At 43.3% G+C, this 18,365-nt stretch overlaps 6 protein-coding genes across 8 annotated transcripts in view; 2 read left to right on the top strand and 4 right to left on the bottom strand.

Annotated features, from left to right (window-relative positions):
• LOC127962387 (histone H2B) overlaps window positions 1-18,365 on the top strand; it is a 966,021-nt gene that overhangs the window by 905,365 nt on the left and 42,291 nt on the right. Inside the window, exon 1 of one of the 3 annotated variants that reach the window (XM_052561959.1) lies at window positions 661-909. The exons of the other annotated variants lie outside the window; for them this stretch is intronic. Within the exon in view, the coding sequence (XP_052417919.1) occupies window positions 772-909 (138 nt within the window). The 5' untranslated portion in view covers window positions 661-771. Of the gene's footprint in view, window positions 1-660; window positions 910-18,365 lie in introns of those variants that run through there. 3 annotated transcript variants of the gene reach the window in all.
• LOC127962369 (histone H3-like) overlaps window positions 1-18,365 on the top strand; it is a 931,300-nt gene that overhangs the window by 872,092 nt on the left and 40,843 nt on the right. The window lies entirely within an intron of this gene.
• Window positions 1-18,365, bottom strand: part of LOC127962389 (histone H2B) — a 157,851-nt gene that overhangs the window by 111,171 nt on the left and 28,315 nt on the right. The gene's annotated exons all lie outside the window — the stretch shown is intronic.
• LOC127962370 (histone H3-like) lies at window positions 3,892-4,467 on the bottom strand. The gene has a single exon (XM_052561944.1). The coding sequence runs from the start codon at window positions 4,418-4,420 to the stop codon at window positions 4,010-4,012; it is 411 nt and encodes a 136-aa protein (XP_052417904.1). The 5' UTR covers window positions 4,421-4,467; the 3' UTR covers window positions 3,892-4,009.
• On the bottom strand, window positions 5,840-6,399 carry LOC127962386 (histone H2A-like). The gene has a single exon (XM_052561958.1). The coding sequence runs from the start codon at window positions 6,341-6,343 to the stop codon at window positions 5,957-5,959; it is 387 nt and encodes a 128-aa protein (XP_052417918.1). The 5' UTR covers window positions 6,344-6,399; the 3' UTR covers window positions 5,840-5,956.
• LOC127962359 (histone H1-like) lies at window positions 6,677-7,827 on the bottom strand. Its single transcript, XM_052561935.1, has one exon. It carries the CDS (start codon window positions 7,805-7,807, stop codon window positions 7,187-7,189), a length of 621 nt encoding a protein of 206 aa, XP_052417895.1. The 5' UTR covers window positions 7,808-7,827; the 3' UTR covers window positions 6,677-7,186.

The following is an 18,365-nucleotide window of genomic DNA, read 5'->3' as shown; positions in this document are numbered from 1 at the left end:
ATAGCGTTTTAGAGATTATTTGCGCCATTATTATTTTAACTAAGCCTTAAGCATTGCACTGGGTACTTTTCATTGAAACTAAAAAATTAAAAGTTGATTATTATAGCATGATTATTATAATCGGTTTAAGTAAAAAGATAGTATCTGATTTAAGGCTCAAAAATGTAATGGTATAGACTTTCAAGAATACGAATAGAATGGTGCAGAACATGAAGGCTAATGTTTCTTTCTCAAAGGGGCTTTTTATTTATGTAAACTGTATATAGCAACAGAGCTCCAGGTTATCAAGTCATGTCACCTTTATCTATTGCATCTTTACAGTATTAAATATATAATTGTAAATAATACAAAAAGAACAATAGTAAACGCTCGATGTTAAGTTAAACCATCGATGCTTTATGGGTATTTTTCCTCCGTAATTTCCTTAATGATTTTATAATGGTTTCAAATTAAACGTGTGCCTGATATTTATCGGAGACTATTTATTTTCTCAAAATATTAGGCTACTATAAAAATAGCGGGAAACCCAGTCGGTGGGTGTCGATCAAACATGATGTGGTGGGTTGAGTTATGATTTAAACGCCTGTGATTGGTTCTAATTCCAGTTCAGTAACGCCTTGAATGAACCAATTAAATACAAGTTTATGGGTCTGACCAATGACAACTCGGAATCACGAGGTCCCACAGAATTAGCATAGACGAGTGAATAAAAAGCCCTGTATGAGTTCAGTCCGCTACTGATTTCTGAGAGATTGAATCGGAAACATCATCATGCCTGAACCAGCGAAGTCCGCGCCGAAGAAAGGCTCCAAGAAGGCCGTCACCAAGACCGCCGCGAAAGGAGGAAAGAAGCGCAGAAAGTCCAGGAAGGAGAGCTACGCCATCTACGTGTACAAAGTGCTGAAGCAGGTTCATCCTGACACTGGGATCTCTTCGAAGGCGATGGGCATCATGAACTCTTTCGTCAACGACATCTTCGAGCGCATCGCCGGTGAGTCGTCTCGTCTCGCTCACTACAACAAGCGCTCCACCATCACTTCCCGAGAGATCCAGACCGCCGTGCGTCTGCTGCTGCCCGGGGAGCTGGCCAAACACGCCGTGTCCGAGGGCACCAAGGCCGTCACCAAGTACACCAGCTCCAAGTAGAGCAGTCCGACACCGAGACACACCCCAAAGGCTCTTTTAAGAGCCACCCATCCACTCACTCGAAGAGCTTATTTTAATTTTAATCGTAGATGAAATGAAGATGATTTAAACCGTCTAACACTTCATTAAAATTAAACGAGTTTTTAATCTTCTATGCAAGACCACATGCATTTGCCTTTATCAATATTAAGCGGTTTTATATTAATGTTAATTATATTAACACTTTTGTTTTTTCTTCACCTGTAGTCAATTACATAAAAATGATGGATAGTATATAGGCAAGCATGTTCTACCTAAACGCTCAAGATTGTGCATAAATCAGTCGCTTCACAACACTGACAGTGATTCAGGGCGTGTGAGAGGAAAAGACATTTTAATTGTTAAATTCCAGATCATGACAAAAGATTAGAGAGCGAAACCATATGATGCGGTGTGTGTGTATGTATATATATATATATATATATATATATATATAAATCGCATAGATGACCCCCCTCCCCATAAGAGTAGTACTGTGCCTAAAAAAAAAAAAAAAACCTTTTGACCTCATGTGTACTAAATATCTACCAGCATGTATCTTTGCTGAACCTATGCAAAACACATGTCCTTACCAAGTATGGCATGTAATTGACTCGTTTGTGACCCATAACCTGAGAGGGGTTTTCTCCAAGCCCAATTTAGTGGTATTGAGGTTTTCTGGAGATGGTTTCATTCTTCTGATCACAGTCGTCCCGCGAGGACTCCTCTTCCCCTTCAACCGTTATTTCTGAAGAGATAGACACTCCAGAGGAATCACTAATTCGACTGCGTTGGTGCTGTCAACGACGCTGATCATCATGAAGTTTCCTCCATAGATTTTGAAGTCTAATCTCAATAAATCCACTGTGGGAGACTGGGTCATAGAAATGTTCCTGGATGAAAAGCGGAGGATAACGATTGTAACTTTTACAAGAATTCATGATGTGTGACGAGCAAACCATCTGAGTCACTAAATTTTCAATTGATTTGAAACCTGTTAACTAATTAACATACTATTCTAATTTGCATTTATTTAAAAGTGAGCTTGGTGTGTTTTAATAAGTGCAACTTACAAATCCTTCATTCTCTTCTCCCATCTTGATCTTCAGAGAAGGAAACAGTGTTACCAGACTTTCTGCCAACATCTGTTTCTCTTCATTAGGGTTAGGGTTAGGGTAAGGGTTAGGGTAAGGCAGGGGTAGGCAAGTTCGGTCCTAGAGATCAGCAGTCCTGCAGAGCTCAACTTCAACCCTAATCTAACACACCTGAGCAAGCTCATCAATGTATTCAGGATTACAAAGGCTACAGACAGGTGAGGGTTTTTTTTTTTTTTAAGTGTTGGAGCTGAACTCTGCATGTAGTGATGGCAAAATGAGGCTTCCTGAACCACTGAGACCTCGCAGTCCATTGCTTCACCAAAAGGTTAATTACTCGAAACTTCATTCATTATTGCTCACTAGTGACAACTAGCTACTGTGCAAAGAAATAGCAGACCAATAAAAACATACTGAATCAATGACCTGAGCAGACATTTGTCCATTGCCTGGATATTAAATAACATATGTTTCTCTGTCTGTCTGAATTTACTTGTGCAGAGACAACTGTCACACACAGTTCATTCATTATTCATAAATTGTTTGGAAAGTGACAGTAGGAACAACAAAAGTGAGACTGTGTTGAGTGTAGTTCTTATGGTGGAAACGCAAATTGCAACAGAAAAGTGTGGGGTGGGAAAGGTTAAGAATTGTTTCTGGTGTGTTTTGTGCATTAAACTGTTAATAATGGTGGGATATTATTATATACGTGGGATATTATATATATATATATATATATATATATATATATATATATATATATATATATATATATATATATATATATAAATTGTGTTTATATGAAATCATTTAAATCGTTTATATGAAGCATTCTATGGTGGATGATCACATAATAGCAGAAAAAAGCACAAAAATATAGTTTTGAATGGGAAAATAACTACCCGTGGCTGGAATTTTTGAGGAACAATGAATAAGGCCAATTGTACGATATGCCGTCGCGTTTCTTCTGTTTGTCACAGCGGAGTATGTGATATTAAAGAGTAACTAAACCCTAAACCAACTTTTTTTAGTTAACTATCTATAAGAATGGGGCTTTATTAATGCTGTTTATTGATTCGAGTAACTTTTTTTAACATTTGACTATAAAGTGTTTTAATTCTACAATCAGTCTCTCCAGAAAAACGCCATTATGCGATCGCGTGATTTAATGCATAATCAGTCATTTTTTCAATTACGCCGCAAAATGTTGCGTTTACTTCACAAAATTAAATCGCCAATTATTTTCCAATAGACCCCTTTTGCGCGGACGTCACAGGTACGTCACGGCGCTAGCTGGAGGCAAAACAAACGGAAAACTGGAGGCGGCTAATACAAACCAACACAGGGTCGGCTACTCAAGGAGCTTAAAATGTCGTCTTGTTGTGTTGTTGGTTGCCAGAATCGACGGAGAACATTTTATATACACTGTTGTGATTAATTGTGACCGGAATTTAAGAACTTGGTAAGAAAGAATAAATACAGAAAGTTTATAATTAATTTGCAGTCTTCAGAATTTTTATTTCTAGAAAACATTTACATCTTAATAATAATTTACTGTAATGTCACTCTTTATTTAATCTAAGGATTTATACACCCTAAGTTTCTCTTTACTACACACACACACACGATTTCTATAGTAACAAGAAACTACATATTTTTTGTTAGAAGCATCATTAGAGTGGAAACGGTCTCGTTCAGTGCGGTGTGTGTGGCTCTTAAAAGAGCCTTTGGGGTGTTTGTCAGCGGCGGGTTTAAGCGCGCTCTCCGCGGATGCGGCGGGCCAGCTGGATGTCTTTGGGCATGATGGTGACTCTCTTGGCGTGGATGGCGCACAGGTTGGTGTCCTCGAACAGACCGACCAGATAAGCCTCGCTGGACTCCTGCAGGGCCATGACAGCGGAGCTCTGGAAGCGCAGGTCCGTCTTGAAATCCTGAGCGATCTCTCGCACCAGACGCTGGAAAGGCAGTTTGCGGATCAGCAGCTCGGTGGACTTCTGATAGCGGCGGATCTCTCGGAGAGCCACGGTCCCGGGCCTGTAACGGTGGGGCTTCTTGACGCCGCCGGTGGCTGGGGCGCTCTTCCGGGCGGCTTTAGTAGCGAGCTGCTTCCTCGGGGCTTTGCCACCGGTGGATTTACGAGCGGTCTGCTTGGTTCTTGCCATCGCTGCGATCAACTTCTCTCTCCGTTCTGAGCACGTAGAAAATGCTCCTTCCTCTCATGCCTCTGTTTTTAAAGCGTCATACGGTCACGAGCTTACAGCGTCAGTAGGGTGCAGAGGCATGTGATTGGCTGATGTGTGACGTCTGCACATGACTGCTAGCCAATGACTGTGCAACTTTTGTTTTCAAATGGGGCTGTCTGTATTTCCCGCTCAAAATGCTTTGTTCTGTTTAGTACTTTACGCATCATTAATTTATTCATTTACTTTATTTTCAGAATCAAGGTCTGTGAGCAAAACACAAAATACAGTTACAATAACATAAAAAAACACTTTCTCATTGGTGACTGACACACAACCGTAAGCCTAGGTTTTGACAACAGCATCATAATAGCTTTCTGAAAATCATCCAACAGAGAATAAATGTATAATTAAAGCCTGAAAGCATCGTACTTTATCCTTACACAACAGATCACATACTCTGCTCCATCTTGTGTTTTCAGCAGGATCCTCACACAGTCATTGTAAGCATCCTGAAACTTTCACGGAACTCTCTTTTAAACCTAACCACAAGGCAGCAGCATAAAAAGATGGTAAATTGAGTGCATTTATACAGCGCTTTCAGTAGACCCATGGCCTTCAAAACACTTTACAAGTTGCCTCACATTCACCAGATGTGCTAAAACACTAGTCATATTTAAATCTAGACTCAAAACTCATCTGTTTAGCTGTGCTTTTATTGAATGAGCACTGTGCAATATCCGAACCGATTGCACTGTATTTTACGTATTAACTGTATTTTATGTAAAATCTTTTGTTTGTCATTTTTAACTGTTTTAAATTCATATTTTTGTATTATTTTTCTTCATGACTATTTTACTTTATTTTATGTTAAGCACTTTGAATCACCATTGTGTACAAAATGTGCTAGACTATATAAATAAACTTCCATTGCCTTGCCTGAATAACAAAAATACATTTTAAACTAACTATATGCTTCCACTATTCGAGCTCGCTGATTGGTTTAAGAATAATCCGCCACTTTATCGTAGATATTTTTTTCTGCATATGCTACAGAACAAATTCAAGCATGTATAAAGCTGTCAGCATGTTCTCTCCTGACTGCTTGCTGCGCTGAATGTCGACTCGCTGCCGAGCTCTGCCTGGATCTTGTTTTCCGTTTTGCTGAGCAGTGCCAGTCCGAGTTATTTTCTGTTAATTGCTAGTTCATTCAATAAAGACAGCTTCTCAGTACCAAGTTATTAACCCAATAATAGCAAGGTCAGTTATTTAATTTTGCAGTGGGCCGCGCAAATATGTTTGTTTGTGTGGACCGCAAATTAAAACCGGTTGGGAACCACTGGCTTACTTACACAATGTATTTACAAAATGCACGTATATATATATATATATATATATATATTTCAAATCGTATGCATGGTGTATCATGAATGAAAACGAAAGTAAATCGCTCTCTGTCAGATCAAGTGGGTGGCTCTTAAAAGAGCCTTTGTGTTGGAGAAGCAGAGCGGACTCTGTTTACTTGGCTTTGGCTGGTTTCTCGGTCTTCTTGGGCAGCAGCACGGCCTGGATGTTGGGCAGCACGCCGCCCTGAGCAATGGTCACTCGACCCAGGAGTTTGTTGAGCTCCTCATCATTGCGCACCGCCAACTGCAGGTGACGGGGAATGATGCGGGTCTTCTTGTTGTCTCTCGCGGCGTTTCCAGCCAACTCCAGGATCTCAGCGGTCAGATACTCGAGCACAGCCGCCAGATAGACGGGAGCTCCGGCACCGACGCGCTCTGCGTAGTTCCCTTTGCGGAGAAGTCTGTGAACACGACCGACGGGGAACTGCAGCCCTGCCCTGGAGGAGCGAGTCTTGGCCTTCGCTCTCGCTTTACCACCGGTTTTGCCTCTTCCGCTCATCTTCAGTAACAAAATACTTCAACTTTAGAAAAGAGAAATAATAGCTTTCAGGAATACGCTGTGCTGCTTTTAAAAGCGCGTAACAGCCCCCCATTGGTTCAGACCTTGTAAGATTTTAAACCAATCACTGAACTTCCCTCCAGCATCCACCGCCAAAGCCACGCCTCCACATCTGCGCGCGGACTGTACAGCATTTCAGAATAAATGTAAAAAATAAATTAAATTTAAAATTAAAATTTCAGATTAAACACATGACCACAGAAAACATTAGAAACAAGAAAGTATGATGGGTGTTGGATAAGGTTTTTTTTTTTTTTAATAAGGAATACAAGCAGCAAATTAACGTAGTACAAGTCTAAAAGGGACAAGCGTGTTAAAGTTAGAGGGTCATATTAAGATGGAAGAGATGTGTTTCTTGAAGATGGCTAATTACTCAGCTATTGGGATTGAGTTGAGCAGGTCACTCCAGGTAAAAAACATTTCACATAAAAGTAACAGTGGGTTTGTGCTCCTTTGGGATCAACAATTAAGTGACTTTCACTTGAACACAAGATTCTAGAGACAATCGAGAGTATATAAAACTATATATATATATATATATATACACACACACATTAGTAAATATTGTTTTTTATATTAATTAAATAAAGATTGCTGATCCATTAATAGACGTGAATACAACTTTTTTGTTCTACAAGTGCATTCAACATATAAAACATGATTCGATGTAAACTCAAGCCTTATTATAATATACTTCCACTAATAGTTTAAGTTTGTTTGCTCTTCCTTTCGAGTTTGTGGGTGGCTCTGAAAAGAGCCGTTGGGGAAGAAAACAGAAGAGATTTATTTCTTCTTGGGAGCTGCCTTTTTAGGCTTGGCAGCTTTAGGCTTTGCCGTCTTGGGTTTGGCGGTCTTGGCCTTTTTGGGGCTCTTGGCTGCTTTCTTGGGCGCCGCGGGCTTCTTCGCTTTCTTGGGGCTCTTCGTGGCCTTCTTGGGGCTCTTTGTGGCCTTCTTAGCGGCGGCGGGTTTCTTGGCCTTCTTGGGGGATTTCTTAGCGGCGGGCTTCTTTGCAGCTGCGCTCTTGGGCTTCTTGGCAGCAGCGGGTTTCTTGGCCGCGGGCTTCTTGGCTTTAGGAGCCGCTTTCTTCTTGGTCTCGGTCTGCTTCTTGCTGATCTTGAAGGAGCCGGAGGCGCCAGTCCCTTTGACCTGCAGCAGGGCGCCTTTAGTCACCAGGCTCTTGAGGGCGAGCTTGACGCGGGAGTTGTTCTTCTCCACGTCGTAGCCGCCGGCGGCGAGAGCTTTCTTCAGGGCGGCGAGGGACACTCCGCTCCTCTCCTTGGACGCGGACACGGCTTTGAGGATCAGCTCACTGACGCCGGGACCTGCTTTCTTGGCTTTGGCGGCGGACTTCTTCTTGGGCGCTTTGGCCGGCGGAGCGGCGGCTGCTGGAGCGGTTTCTGCCATTTCTCGGAGCGAAATCACAGTCTTTCAAACACTGAGTTTAATGAGTGTCGCTCGAGCAGCGCTGCGCTCTTAAACAACACATGAGAACCTTATAGACTCAACCCGCCCGCTCGCTGTCTGCGCGCCTCCGAGAGCCGCTCGCGCTTGTGTTTTCTTCTCTTACATTTAGGGGCAAAACTCGAGTGTTAAAATAGTTTAGCGCAGTAGAAACAAAGTCAGCATCAAGCAGAGGTTCTTGGCTTTCTGTGGAGACTAAAACCCGCGGCGAGGAAATGTTGGTTTCGCCCCGGTCAGATCAAACTCGAGGCGAGCATCAGCCACGGAACAGAGCCGAGTGTAAATCTAATGCTTTATTTAAGTGTTAAAGGTTGAAGAAAGACCGAAATCGTCCTCTGTGTGTTTCAGAAACAGTTCGAGAGTGGTTTTATTGAAGAAGCATCAGTGAGTGTCGTGTGCAGTGTTTGATACAGCTGTAGTTTCGTGCAGCTTGAAGCACACACAGGTCCGGGGCTCCTCGTCCTTTATTCAGCCGATAGACTACATGAAATACTAATATGACAGATGTTGTAAATGAATTAACAACAACAATAGTTATACTAGTGTATATCTGATCACTTAAGTATTATTTCGTTAAAAACATCTTCAGTGGCTGATCAGTAAAGTTAGCTGTAATAACATTATTTTTCATGAACAGTTTCCGTCACAAAGGAAAGACTCCATCGTTTAAGAAAGACCATCTAGATCAAGATTTTCTTATTTTGACAATTTATCCAATATGAAATGCTAATTTGTAATAAAGTAATTTATTATATATGACCAATATGTGTCTATGACTGTTTGTTGTAATTAAGGAAGTGGATCAGTGTTGGGGCAAGAGAAACAGACATTACTGCATGCTGAAGACATGAAGTGTGACTGTAAATATGGAAATAAAGGACATCTAGAGATCTAAAATATAGAGGCATATATCAAAATATCGAGCAGCAAACAGAAAGCATGTATTATAATATATAAAGATACGCTCAGATGCATCCAAAGAGCGATAACTGGAAAAACAGGTGCAGCTGTATTCATCCCAAACTATACATCACAGAATAACTTCAGTTTTCTCATCTGAAATAAAGGCTTTTAAAACAAAATACAAATGTAAAAAAATGACATCTGCTTAATATCAGTAAAAAGGTGGTTAAAGGTTTCCTAAATAAAACAAGATAATTGTAAAATAATAAAATGAATAGATAATACACTAACTTGGGAAAACTCACATCAGACACATAAAAACCAAAGTCTCCAAAGACTCCGTATTTTGTATTGTATGATTCTACTGTACTTAATTTACTGTGTTGAAGTATGGGGAAATAATTATAATAACTTAATACAGTCACCATTTATTTTACCTAAAGGGGGGGGGGGGGGACTTTACGGACTATACACAAGGCAAAATATCTGGAACACACAAATCCTCTTTTTATTAAATTAAAATTATTAAAAATACAAAACCTAGTTAAATTTAATACAGCACAATCTTTATTCAAAGCATTTCATAAACTACCTGCTAACATACAAAAAAAAAAAAAAAAAAAAAAAAAAAAAAACAATATATATATATATATATATATATATATATATATATATATATATATATATATATATATATAGACACAGAAAGAGCATTTGTTCAGTTCGAGGAGTTATGGGAACTTTTTAATACCAATGATTAGAACCATAGGAGGAGTTTCTGTCTGTATGCAGGGTCAAACTATGGAATATTCTGGGACTTGAACTCAAACAAAGTCAAAGCATTCATTGATTTAAAGCACTCTATAACAGAAGGTCTCTTGTCACACTACAAGGAGGGCATGGTTTAATTATGTGGTGTTGTATTAATGTATTCATAATTGTGTTATTTGATTTGTTGGTATTATTATAATAGTATTGATTTATGTATGTATTTATAGTCTGTTTTATTTTATTTTGTAGGTATTTTAATTCCCTATAGTATTATTATAATTGTTAACTGTGGTTAACATATGGTGTGTACTTAAAGGGGGGGTGAAATGGTATTTCATGCATACTGAGTTTTTTACACTGTTAAAGAGTTGGATTCCCATGCTAAACATGGACAAAGTTTCAAAAATTAAGTTGTACTTTTGAAGGAGTATTTCTGTTCCAAAAATACTCCTTCCAGTTTGTCACAAGTTTCGGAAAGTTTTTTTTTTTTTTTTCGAGTATGGGTCTGTGTGACGTTAGATGGAGCGGAATTTCCTTATATGGGTCCTAAGGGCACTTCTGCTGGAAGAGCGCGCGCTCCCGTATAGCAGAGCACTGAGAGCAGAGACATCCACTGATCAGAGCGAGAGCGTCGCGAAATGTCACAATAATCTGTGTTATTTGATTCGTTGGTACTATTATAATAGTATTGATGTATCTATCTATTTATAGTCTGTTTAATTTTATTTTGTAGGTATTTTAATTCCCTATAGTAGTATTATAATTGTTAACTGTGGTTAACATATGGTGTGTAGCCTTCTTAACATGTACATTTTTTTTTTTAATTTTAATTTATTTTTTTTTATTTTTTTTGATACGTATTAGCTATATATACAATTAATTGAGTATCATGATAATGTTAATAATTAAGAAAGCAACTACCCTTTTTATTTTTTTTTGTATTTTTTTTTTTTTCTCCTGTTAATTGTAACTGGGGTGGATTTAAATAAGTTTGACTTCTACCCACTCAGTTTCAAGCAATAGATGGAATTATGTCGTTGAAGTTTGACGAAAGTATAATGAATTTAACTTATTGTATATATGAATCAAATGCTTCTTTATTGCCCTTGTTAGGTGTCATTATATATTGCTCGACTAAATGAATTAATTAAACTCAAAGAAAATAAATAAAGATGGTGAACATTTGGATTTCACAGGTTTTTCATTTTGTATTCATGTTCTGCGTGGAATCGCCGAATCCGTGACCCTAGCCCCAACTGCACAAAATGAGAGAAATCCAAGCCCCTCTTCACGCAGGAAGTTACCACAAAAGCCAAAATGAAGTCACAGGGAGTCCATGGCGGGGCAGCCTCCAAGGCCATGGTCCCAACCCTAGCCTCTACGGCTGGATCCATACTGCTCCCACCCCCCGAAAATTGTCTTTGATATTAATGCTAACATTAGTGGTGTGCTCTAATGCTAGTATTTCCTGTCACTCAGGATTTGTTCAGACATTGAGACTGCCATCTAGCGGTCGGGATGTTAACTCAAAACGAAACAACTGCCATAAATCTTGTATGATTTCATATATATATATATATATATATATATATATATATATATATATATATATATATATATATATATATATATATATATATTAACATCAGTATTCCATTTTTTGGGAATCGATGCAGACTCGTCAAACAAAATATATTGATACTCACGTCTAGCAATATTTTCGTACACCCCTAACATCCAACGTCAAGCCAATTATACCAGTTTTTATGATCTTACTGTCATGCTTCGCTTGGGGAGAAGGAACCAGGAGAACCAGGAGAATGATGAAGTAGAATATTTTATTAAATGCACATGGCGATACAAACAGATAAATTACATTTGATATATGATAACATATGGACTTCCTGACATATGACTTACAAATGACATATGATAGAGGAAGTTGAACCAAGAACAGAGGACACTATTTAAAGACAGACACTGATGGCACCAATTACAGGAACAGAAATCATAACCAAATAAGGACAACAGGAACAAAGACCAGGGTAAAACAAGGAAAATCAAGTCCACAACACTGACATTATGTCCCCCTCCATGGCGGATCAGGAGACACGGGAGGACATGGCGACGCTGGAGACACAGGGACCTCTTGGACCCTCTTCAGTTTCCCTATCACCCAAACAGATCCACTGAAGATGCAATCTTTCACATCCTGCACTCTTCCCTCATGCACATCAACAGCAATAATATAAACTCTGTAAGGCTGCTAGTAGGCCAGTATACCTCTAACTCCATCACCCAAAATGTAGGAGCCCCACAGGGCTGTGTCCTGGGTCCCCTGCTCTACTCTCTCTACACACATGACTGTGTGTCTTCACACAGCTCCACATCTATAATCAAATTTGCTGATGATACTGTGGTTCTGGACCTCATTCACAACAATAAATGTAATTTATTAATAAGATTCGGGAGGAGCGCGTCAGATACTTAGCCTAATCAACACAGGTGGACCATAATCAAGTAATCAATCCGATAGTATAAATATTGCTGACTTACCTCTATCCATTGACGGTTTATCAGCATTTTGGTCCGCATGCATAGCACCATGTCCCAAAACCGAGATTCCTCGTCCGAAGACTTATCCAGCTCTTCCCCAGCCCCATCACCAAAGCCAGCCGGCTCCAAGGCCACCCCTTCCCAGCGTGGCAACCAAATCGAGCCCCAGGCTCCAACCCGCGGGCGCGGTATGGCGCGAGCAGCTACTCGCCTCCCAAGACGCCTAGGCCTACCTTCGCCGACCTCCGGCGAGAACCGCAGCTGACTCCCCCACGTCCTCCTACTGCTCAGCCAGGCCTACGATTCCGCCAATTGATAAATGGACTGTGTCGAGTCTGAGGCAGGCCCTGTCCAAAAATGACGTCACACCCTCAAGCAAGTTGAATAAATCAGAACTTTACGACTTGTATGCAAAATCTCAAAATAATAAAATTTCTCCTCAGTCAACCACTATACCAAAGAAAGGAAAAAAGAAAGGAGTACCTCAAAATTCGCCTCAAAGCACTCCACCATCCTCCGCTACTAGGCCTAGCTCCCAGCGGCTATCAAGCCGCAGCAAGAGGCCTTCAGCAAGCCTGGGCCACACCCCCGATTCTGACCGCCGTGGTGCCCGCTATGTTGGCTGGAGCCCAGCCTCCCACCGCGGCTCCAATCCCAACAGCACAGGGCGCTGAAGCTCAAGGAGGATCCTGGCTGCCTCCTCCACCCATCTCAGCCCCATCGTACTGAACTTTTAATACTGACACCGCAGCCCAGGCAAGCGCTTGGCCGAACAGTTCACCAAATACAGCGCCGCCTCCCGCTTCTTCCAGCTTCGGGCCCGAGGCCCAAGCTAGCGATTGGTCGAACTGGCTGTCACATAATGCCCCGCCTCCCGCTCCTCCGAGCTCTGAGCCCGCCGCTCACGCTAACGTTTGGCCGAACTGGCCGCCTAACACAGCCCTGACTCTCGCCCATCCCAGCTTCGGGCCCGCGGCCCAAGCAAACGCCTGGCCATACTGGCCACCCAACTCAGCCCCGCAACCCGTGGCTTTCAACTCCGTGCCCGCGGCTCAAGCAAGTGCTTGGCCATAATCGCTGTCAAACACAGCCCCGCCCCCAGTTGTTGTCACCACCCTCCTCCAAGCGAAATCCCCCCATTCACTCTTCACTGCTACACCAATGCCCATCCCATCAAACGCCGTCGCCCTCGAACCTCCCCAAGTGACCCACAGCATCCGAGCACAGATATTAGCAGGTGCGGATGTAGATCTCTCATCTCTCCTTTCTCTCCTGCCCACATCCGATTCAAACCGCCAAATAGACTGCGGGGATTTCTCAGTCACGCTAAAAAATCCAAATCCCCTTTCATCTCGACTACTCTCCTTCTCCGAATTCATCCATCGCATTCAACCGCTACACCGAGATAATCTGCTCAGCCTTCCCCCACAGCCGATGTGAACTCAACAACTATTTGTCGATAATAGCCAAACTCACGTTGTCCTACGGAGGAGGGCACTTTTACACTTACCACAAGCTTTTTTCCGCTAAATACGCTATCCGAATCGCTCAGTGGAACCAGTGCCCTTATTGGGGAGAGATCGACTCCAACTTGCACATCCGCGTATTTCTAGGCTGTGGGAGCATTTTGTGCACAGTCTGCAGGTCTGTGGCTCACTCCACCACAACCTGCCCACAAATAAACCTGGACGCAACCCAACACTCCGATACTCCCCCGGCAAAATCCACCAGCTACGTCCCAAGGTCAGCAACCTCAGCAAACTCACGCCTAGCCCAACCAGGAGCAGAAAGCTCACAGCTATGCATCGCTTTCAACAGCGGGAGATGCATCAGACACCACTGCCGCTATCTACACTCCTGCAAGTTCTGTGGCGGTGCTCACGCACGCATAGTTTGCCCCGTGTTTAAAGCCGTAAAAAAAAATCTAAAAATTGCCTATCGACTCCTGTGAATATTTTTCACATGACCATTGAACTAGCACACCATCCCGACAAAGAATTTACAAATTATCTCCTGTCTGGCCTCAGACACGGTTTTAACCTGGGCGTCGTTTGCGAGCTTTCCCAAAACACGGTCTGCCATAATCTCCAATCCGCCCTTGCAGCGCCCGACATAGTAGTTGACCTTATCAAAAAAGAAGTCGAGTCAGGCTTTATGATCGGACCCTTCAATACCCCCCCTTCAAAACGTTCAGAGTCAACCCAATCGGAGTGGCTACTAGAAAATTTTCAGGTAAGAAACGCTTAATAGTTGACCTGTCATCTCCGCATAAATCCACAGTCCCGAGCATCAATAGTTTGATACCCCTCGACGAATTTTCACTCAAATACCAAGACATAGATCAGGCAGTCGAACTGATTAAAATCGCGGGCCGAGGAGCCTGGCTAACAAAAATAGACATCACTTCTGCTTTCAAAGTGATGCCTATCCATCCGGACTTTTGGCACCTGTTCGGGATATGATGGCTCGAGAAATACTATTTCGCCGTCCGGTTAACCTTCGGATGAAAAAGCAGCCCCAAAACTTTCGATACACTATCCGAAGCCGTCTGCTGGATCCTTTCCAACAATTACGCAATCCCACATATTATCCATCTTTTAGATGACTTCCTGGTCATTTCATCGCCCAAGGCAATCCCAGCCGCCCATATCCTCACTGTCCAAAAAGTTTTTTCCGAGGTCAGGATTCCCATCGCTCAGGAAAAAACCATGGGTCCCGCCATAACCATAGAGTTCCTCGGCATCAACCTCGACTCAGCTAAATTTCAGCTCTCCCTGCCAAAGGAAAAGATTGATAGAATAATCCTTGTCTCCTCCACCCTCCTCGACAGCCCTTGTTGTTCTAAACACAAACTTCTTTCCCTGCTCTGGCATTTAAATTTCGCCATGAGCATAATTCCCCAAGGACGGCCATTCATCGCACATCTCCTAACACTCGCATCATCAGTTCACGCGCTCGAGGACCTCATTCCCCTAGCCCACGCATGCCACGACGAACTTAAATTATGGATCCTGTTCCTTAGACAATGGAATGGGCTCTCTTTTTTTGAACAATTTAATTTCGTCTCCCATCGACTTACAGCTGTTTACAGATGCAGCTCCCTCAATCGGTTTCAGAGGTTTTTACCAAGGCCGTTGGTTCGCGTCCACATGGCCCCCCCCAGATGTAGGACTCGACCCAGTCCTCAGCTCTTTTCGAGCTCTATCCTCTCGTAGTAGCAGCCTTCCTGTGGGGAAATGAATGGACAGCTAAAAGCATTTTAGTGCACTGTGACAACGAAGCCGTAGTTCAGTGCATAAACAAAGGCCGTTCTCACTCCCCCGCCCTCATGCCTCTCCTTAGACATCTAATATGGATCGCAGCATGCGACCCATTTATAATTATCGCAAAGCACGTTCCAGGTACAGAAAACCAAATTGCTGACTCCCTGTCTCATTTTCTGTTTCAGAAATTCAGGACGCTGGCTCCAGAGGCGGACCAATTCCCCACTCCGGTTCCTCACTATTCAGAATTAATATTCCCTTAACCCACCCTCTAAAACCACTCCTCGAAGCATCGCTTGACTCTATTCTCCAAGCAGTCTCTCCCAGGACCCTCCAGTCATATGTGACTGCGTGGAGATGCTTTAAGTCATTTCACCTCACCTATAACATCCCTTTTCCTGATTTTTCTCTACTCTCCATCACCTCTTTCATTTCGTTCCTCAACGGCGCCAAGGGTCTCCAAGTCGGATCCATTAAAAGCTACCTGAGCGGAGTCCAGTTTTTTCACAAACTGATGACCGGCACTCCTTCACCCGAAATAAACAATTCACAAACCTCCCTCCTAATTAAAGGGATCCAGCGATCCCAGCCCAGCCATCCAGACACCAGAAAACCCATAACGCTAGATATTCTCACAAAATGTATCCACACAAATTACCAACCCCTCAGCATCGCCGGCATGCTTGACGCTATGTTCATCCTAGCCTTTTTCGGTTTTCTCAGGTGCTCGGAGCTTACAAACTCTTCTAAATTTAATCTGAAAATCAACCCCACCATATCAGACCTAACTATACTAGATGACGAAACAATCGCTTATTTAATCAAACAAAGCAAAACAGACCAAGCCAACAAAGGCCATTTTATATACATTTTCAATCTCCCCTCCCCAATCCAGCCTTACCAATCCATCCTCGCTTTTTTACACCTTAGAAATTCCCAGGCAAAGTCCCCGCACAAACCCCAATTCATCGACGAGTCTAAAAAACTAGTCACTCATTTCTGGTTTCAAAAACACCTCAAATGCGTCCTGCAATTATCAGGCATCGTAGCGAACAATTTCTCCACCCATTCATTTCGCATCGAGGCAGCAACTTCAGCAGCACAAAAAAGCCTCTCCAACCAGCAGATCCAAACTCTCGGAAGATGGTCCTCAGAAGCATACCAAAGTTACATTAGGATAAACCAGTTTCACATAAAGAAAGCCCACCAAACCCTCATCGGCCATATATATATATATATATATATATATATATATATATAAAAAAAAAAAAGCCAGCGACACATTCTTATTGAATACCAATGAGTACATCGCACAAAAAAAAAAAAAAAAAAAAAAAAAAAAAAAATTATATATATATATATTATAATTTTTATTTATAATAAATACCGCCGACGCCAGCTGCACACTCCCAGCCAGACAACCTTACCTTTTCCGTCCTTTGGCCAGCGAAGCTTAACCGTTCGATCCGGGAGCTAAGCTGCTGTCGGACGAAGGTAAGAGCCTCCTGACCGGAGAACCTTTTCTGTCCTTCAGCCAGAGAGGTTTACCCGTTCGATTCCTGGAGCTAAGCTCCTTTTGGATGTTGGCCCGAGCCTCCCGGCTAGACAACCTGACCTTTTCCATCCTTAGCCAGCGAGGCTCACCCCCATCGGACACTGGCGAGAGCCTCCTGGCCAGCCAACCATGACATTTTTAGGTTTAGGTTACAAACCTACAAGCAAGCTGTTCAATGCCGCAAGTACCAAACACACAAATAAACCCTCCCTCCTTCCTACGGTCGCCAAGGCTTACCCGTCTCTTGCCGGGAGTAGCAAACTCCCATAAAACGCTGACGACAGCCTAACGACCACACAAACTTACCTTTTCCATCCTACGGCCTGCGAGGCTCACCCAGTTTTGGGGAACAGGAAGTCTCCGCTGGACATGGCAAGAGCCTCCTGGCCACCTATCGTTACCTTTTCTGTCTGCCATCCGGAGAGGCTTACCCGTTCGATGCGTGTGCTCCCTTCGGACGCCGGCGAGAGCCTCCCGGTTAGACAACCTTACCTTTTCCTTTTCTATGGTCAGCGAGGCTTACCCGTTCGATGTGTGTGCTCCCTTCGGATCACATGCTGGCGAGAGCCTCCTGGACAGACTTGCTTTACGTTTCCACTCTACGGTCGGCGAGGCTTACCCGTTCGATGTGTGTGCTCCCTTTGGACGTCGGTAACAGTCTCTCGGCCACGCAACTTACCTTTCCATTTGACTGTAAGCGAGGCTTAACCGTCCGGCGCTACGTGTCTCGTCCTCTCGCCAAATCCTGCAAAAAAAAACAAACAAAAAAACTCTCAGCTACCCTCAGCTACTCTCACATCTTTTAACCCCATCTGGCGAGGCTTACCCGTTCGATGTTTGGAGTTAGAGGCCCCATCGGATGCCGCGAGAGTCCTCCCAGTTGGGTTTTCCTTTCCAACTCTCCCCGTCCGCCGAGGCTTACCCGTCTGTTGCGTGTGCGCCCTTCAGACATCTGGCGAGAGTCTCCCGGACAGGCCTATGCTTGCCGGCCGCAAGTGAGTCTCATCCATCTGATGCCGTGAGTCGGGATCTCCCTTTGGATGTCACCAGAGTCCTCCTTGTCGGCCAGCCCAAAGCTTTTTATCTGCCAAACCGAAAGGACCCAGACGTCCGTCATCCTGAGTCTCAATCTCCTGTCGGAGGCTTCATGGGCCCTCTTGGTCAGTTTTAGGCCCTTCACCCACTGAATAGCAGGGGATATCAGCCAGTAGGGCCCGTACGCCGACACCGTGACCTATTCCGGTCGAGGCAACTCGGGTCCTCCCGGTCGGGCACCACAACCACGCTGCTCCTCCTCCTGCACCGTTCCAACGGCAAAAAGCTCCAGTTGAGCATCGGCTCGAGCCCTACCGACCGGGCGCCAACAACCACGTAGTTCACTAGCTGCAGCCAACGCCCAAGTCGCTCCCTCCGGAGTATGTAGGCCCTTCCAGCCCACCAACGAGATGACTTC

This window comes from Carassius gibelio, chromosome B7 (assembly GCF_023724105.1).
Source record: "Carassius gibelio isolate Cgi1373 ecotype wild population from Czech Republic chromosome B7, carGib1.2-hapl.c, whole genome shotgun sequence".
NCBI classification, from domain to species: Eukaryota; Metazoa; Chordata; class Actinopteri; order Cypriniformes; family Cyprinidae; genus Carassius; species Carassius gibelio.
Note: the sequence above shows the minus strand (reverse complement) of the source record. Positions and strands in the feature narration are given on the sequence as shown.

Bases quoted from the DNA above. Each gene is read 5' to 3' on its own strand.
- LOC127962386 (XM_052561958.1), bottom strand. From the start codon at position 6,343: ATGAGCGGAAGAGGCAAAACCGGTGGTAAAGCGAGAGCGAAGGCCAAG.
- LOC127962370 (XM_052561944.1), bottom strand. From the start codon at position 4,420: ATGGCAAGAACCAAGCAGACCGCTCGTAAATCCACCGGTGGCAAAGCC.
- LOC127962359 (XM_052561935.1), bottom strand. From the start codon at position 7,807: ATGGCAGAAACCGCTCCAGCAGCCGCCGCTCCGCCGGCCAAAGCGCCC.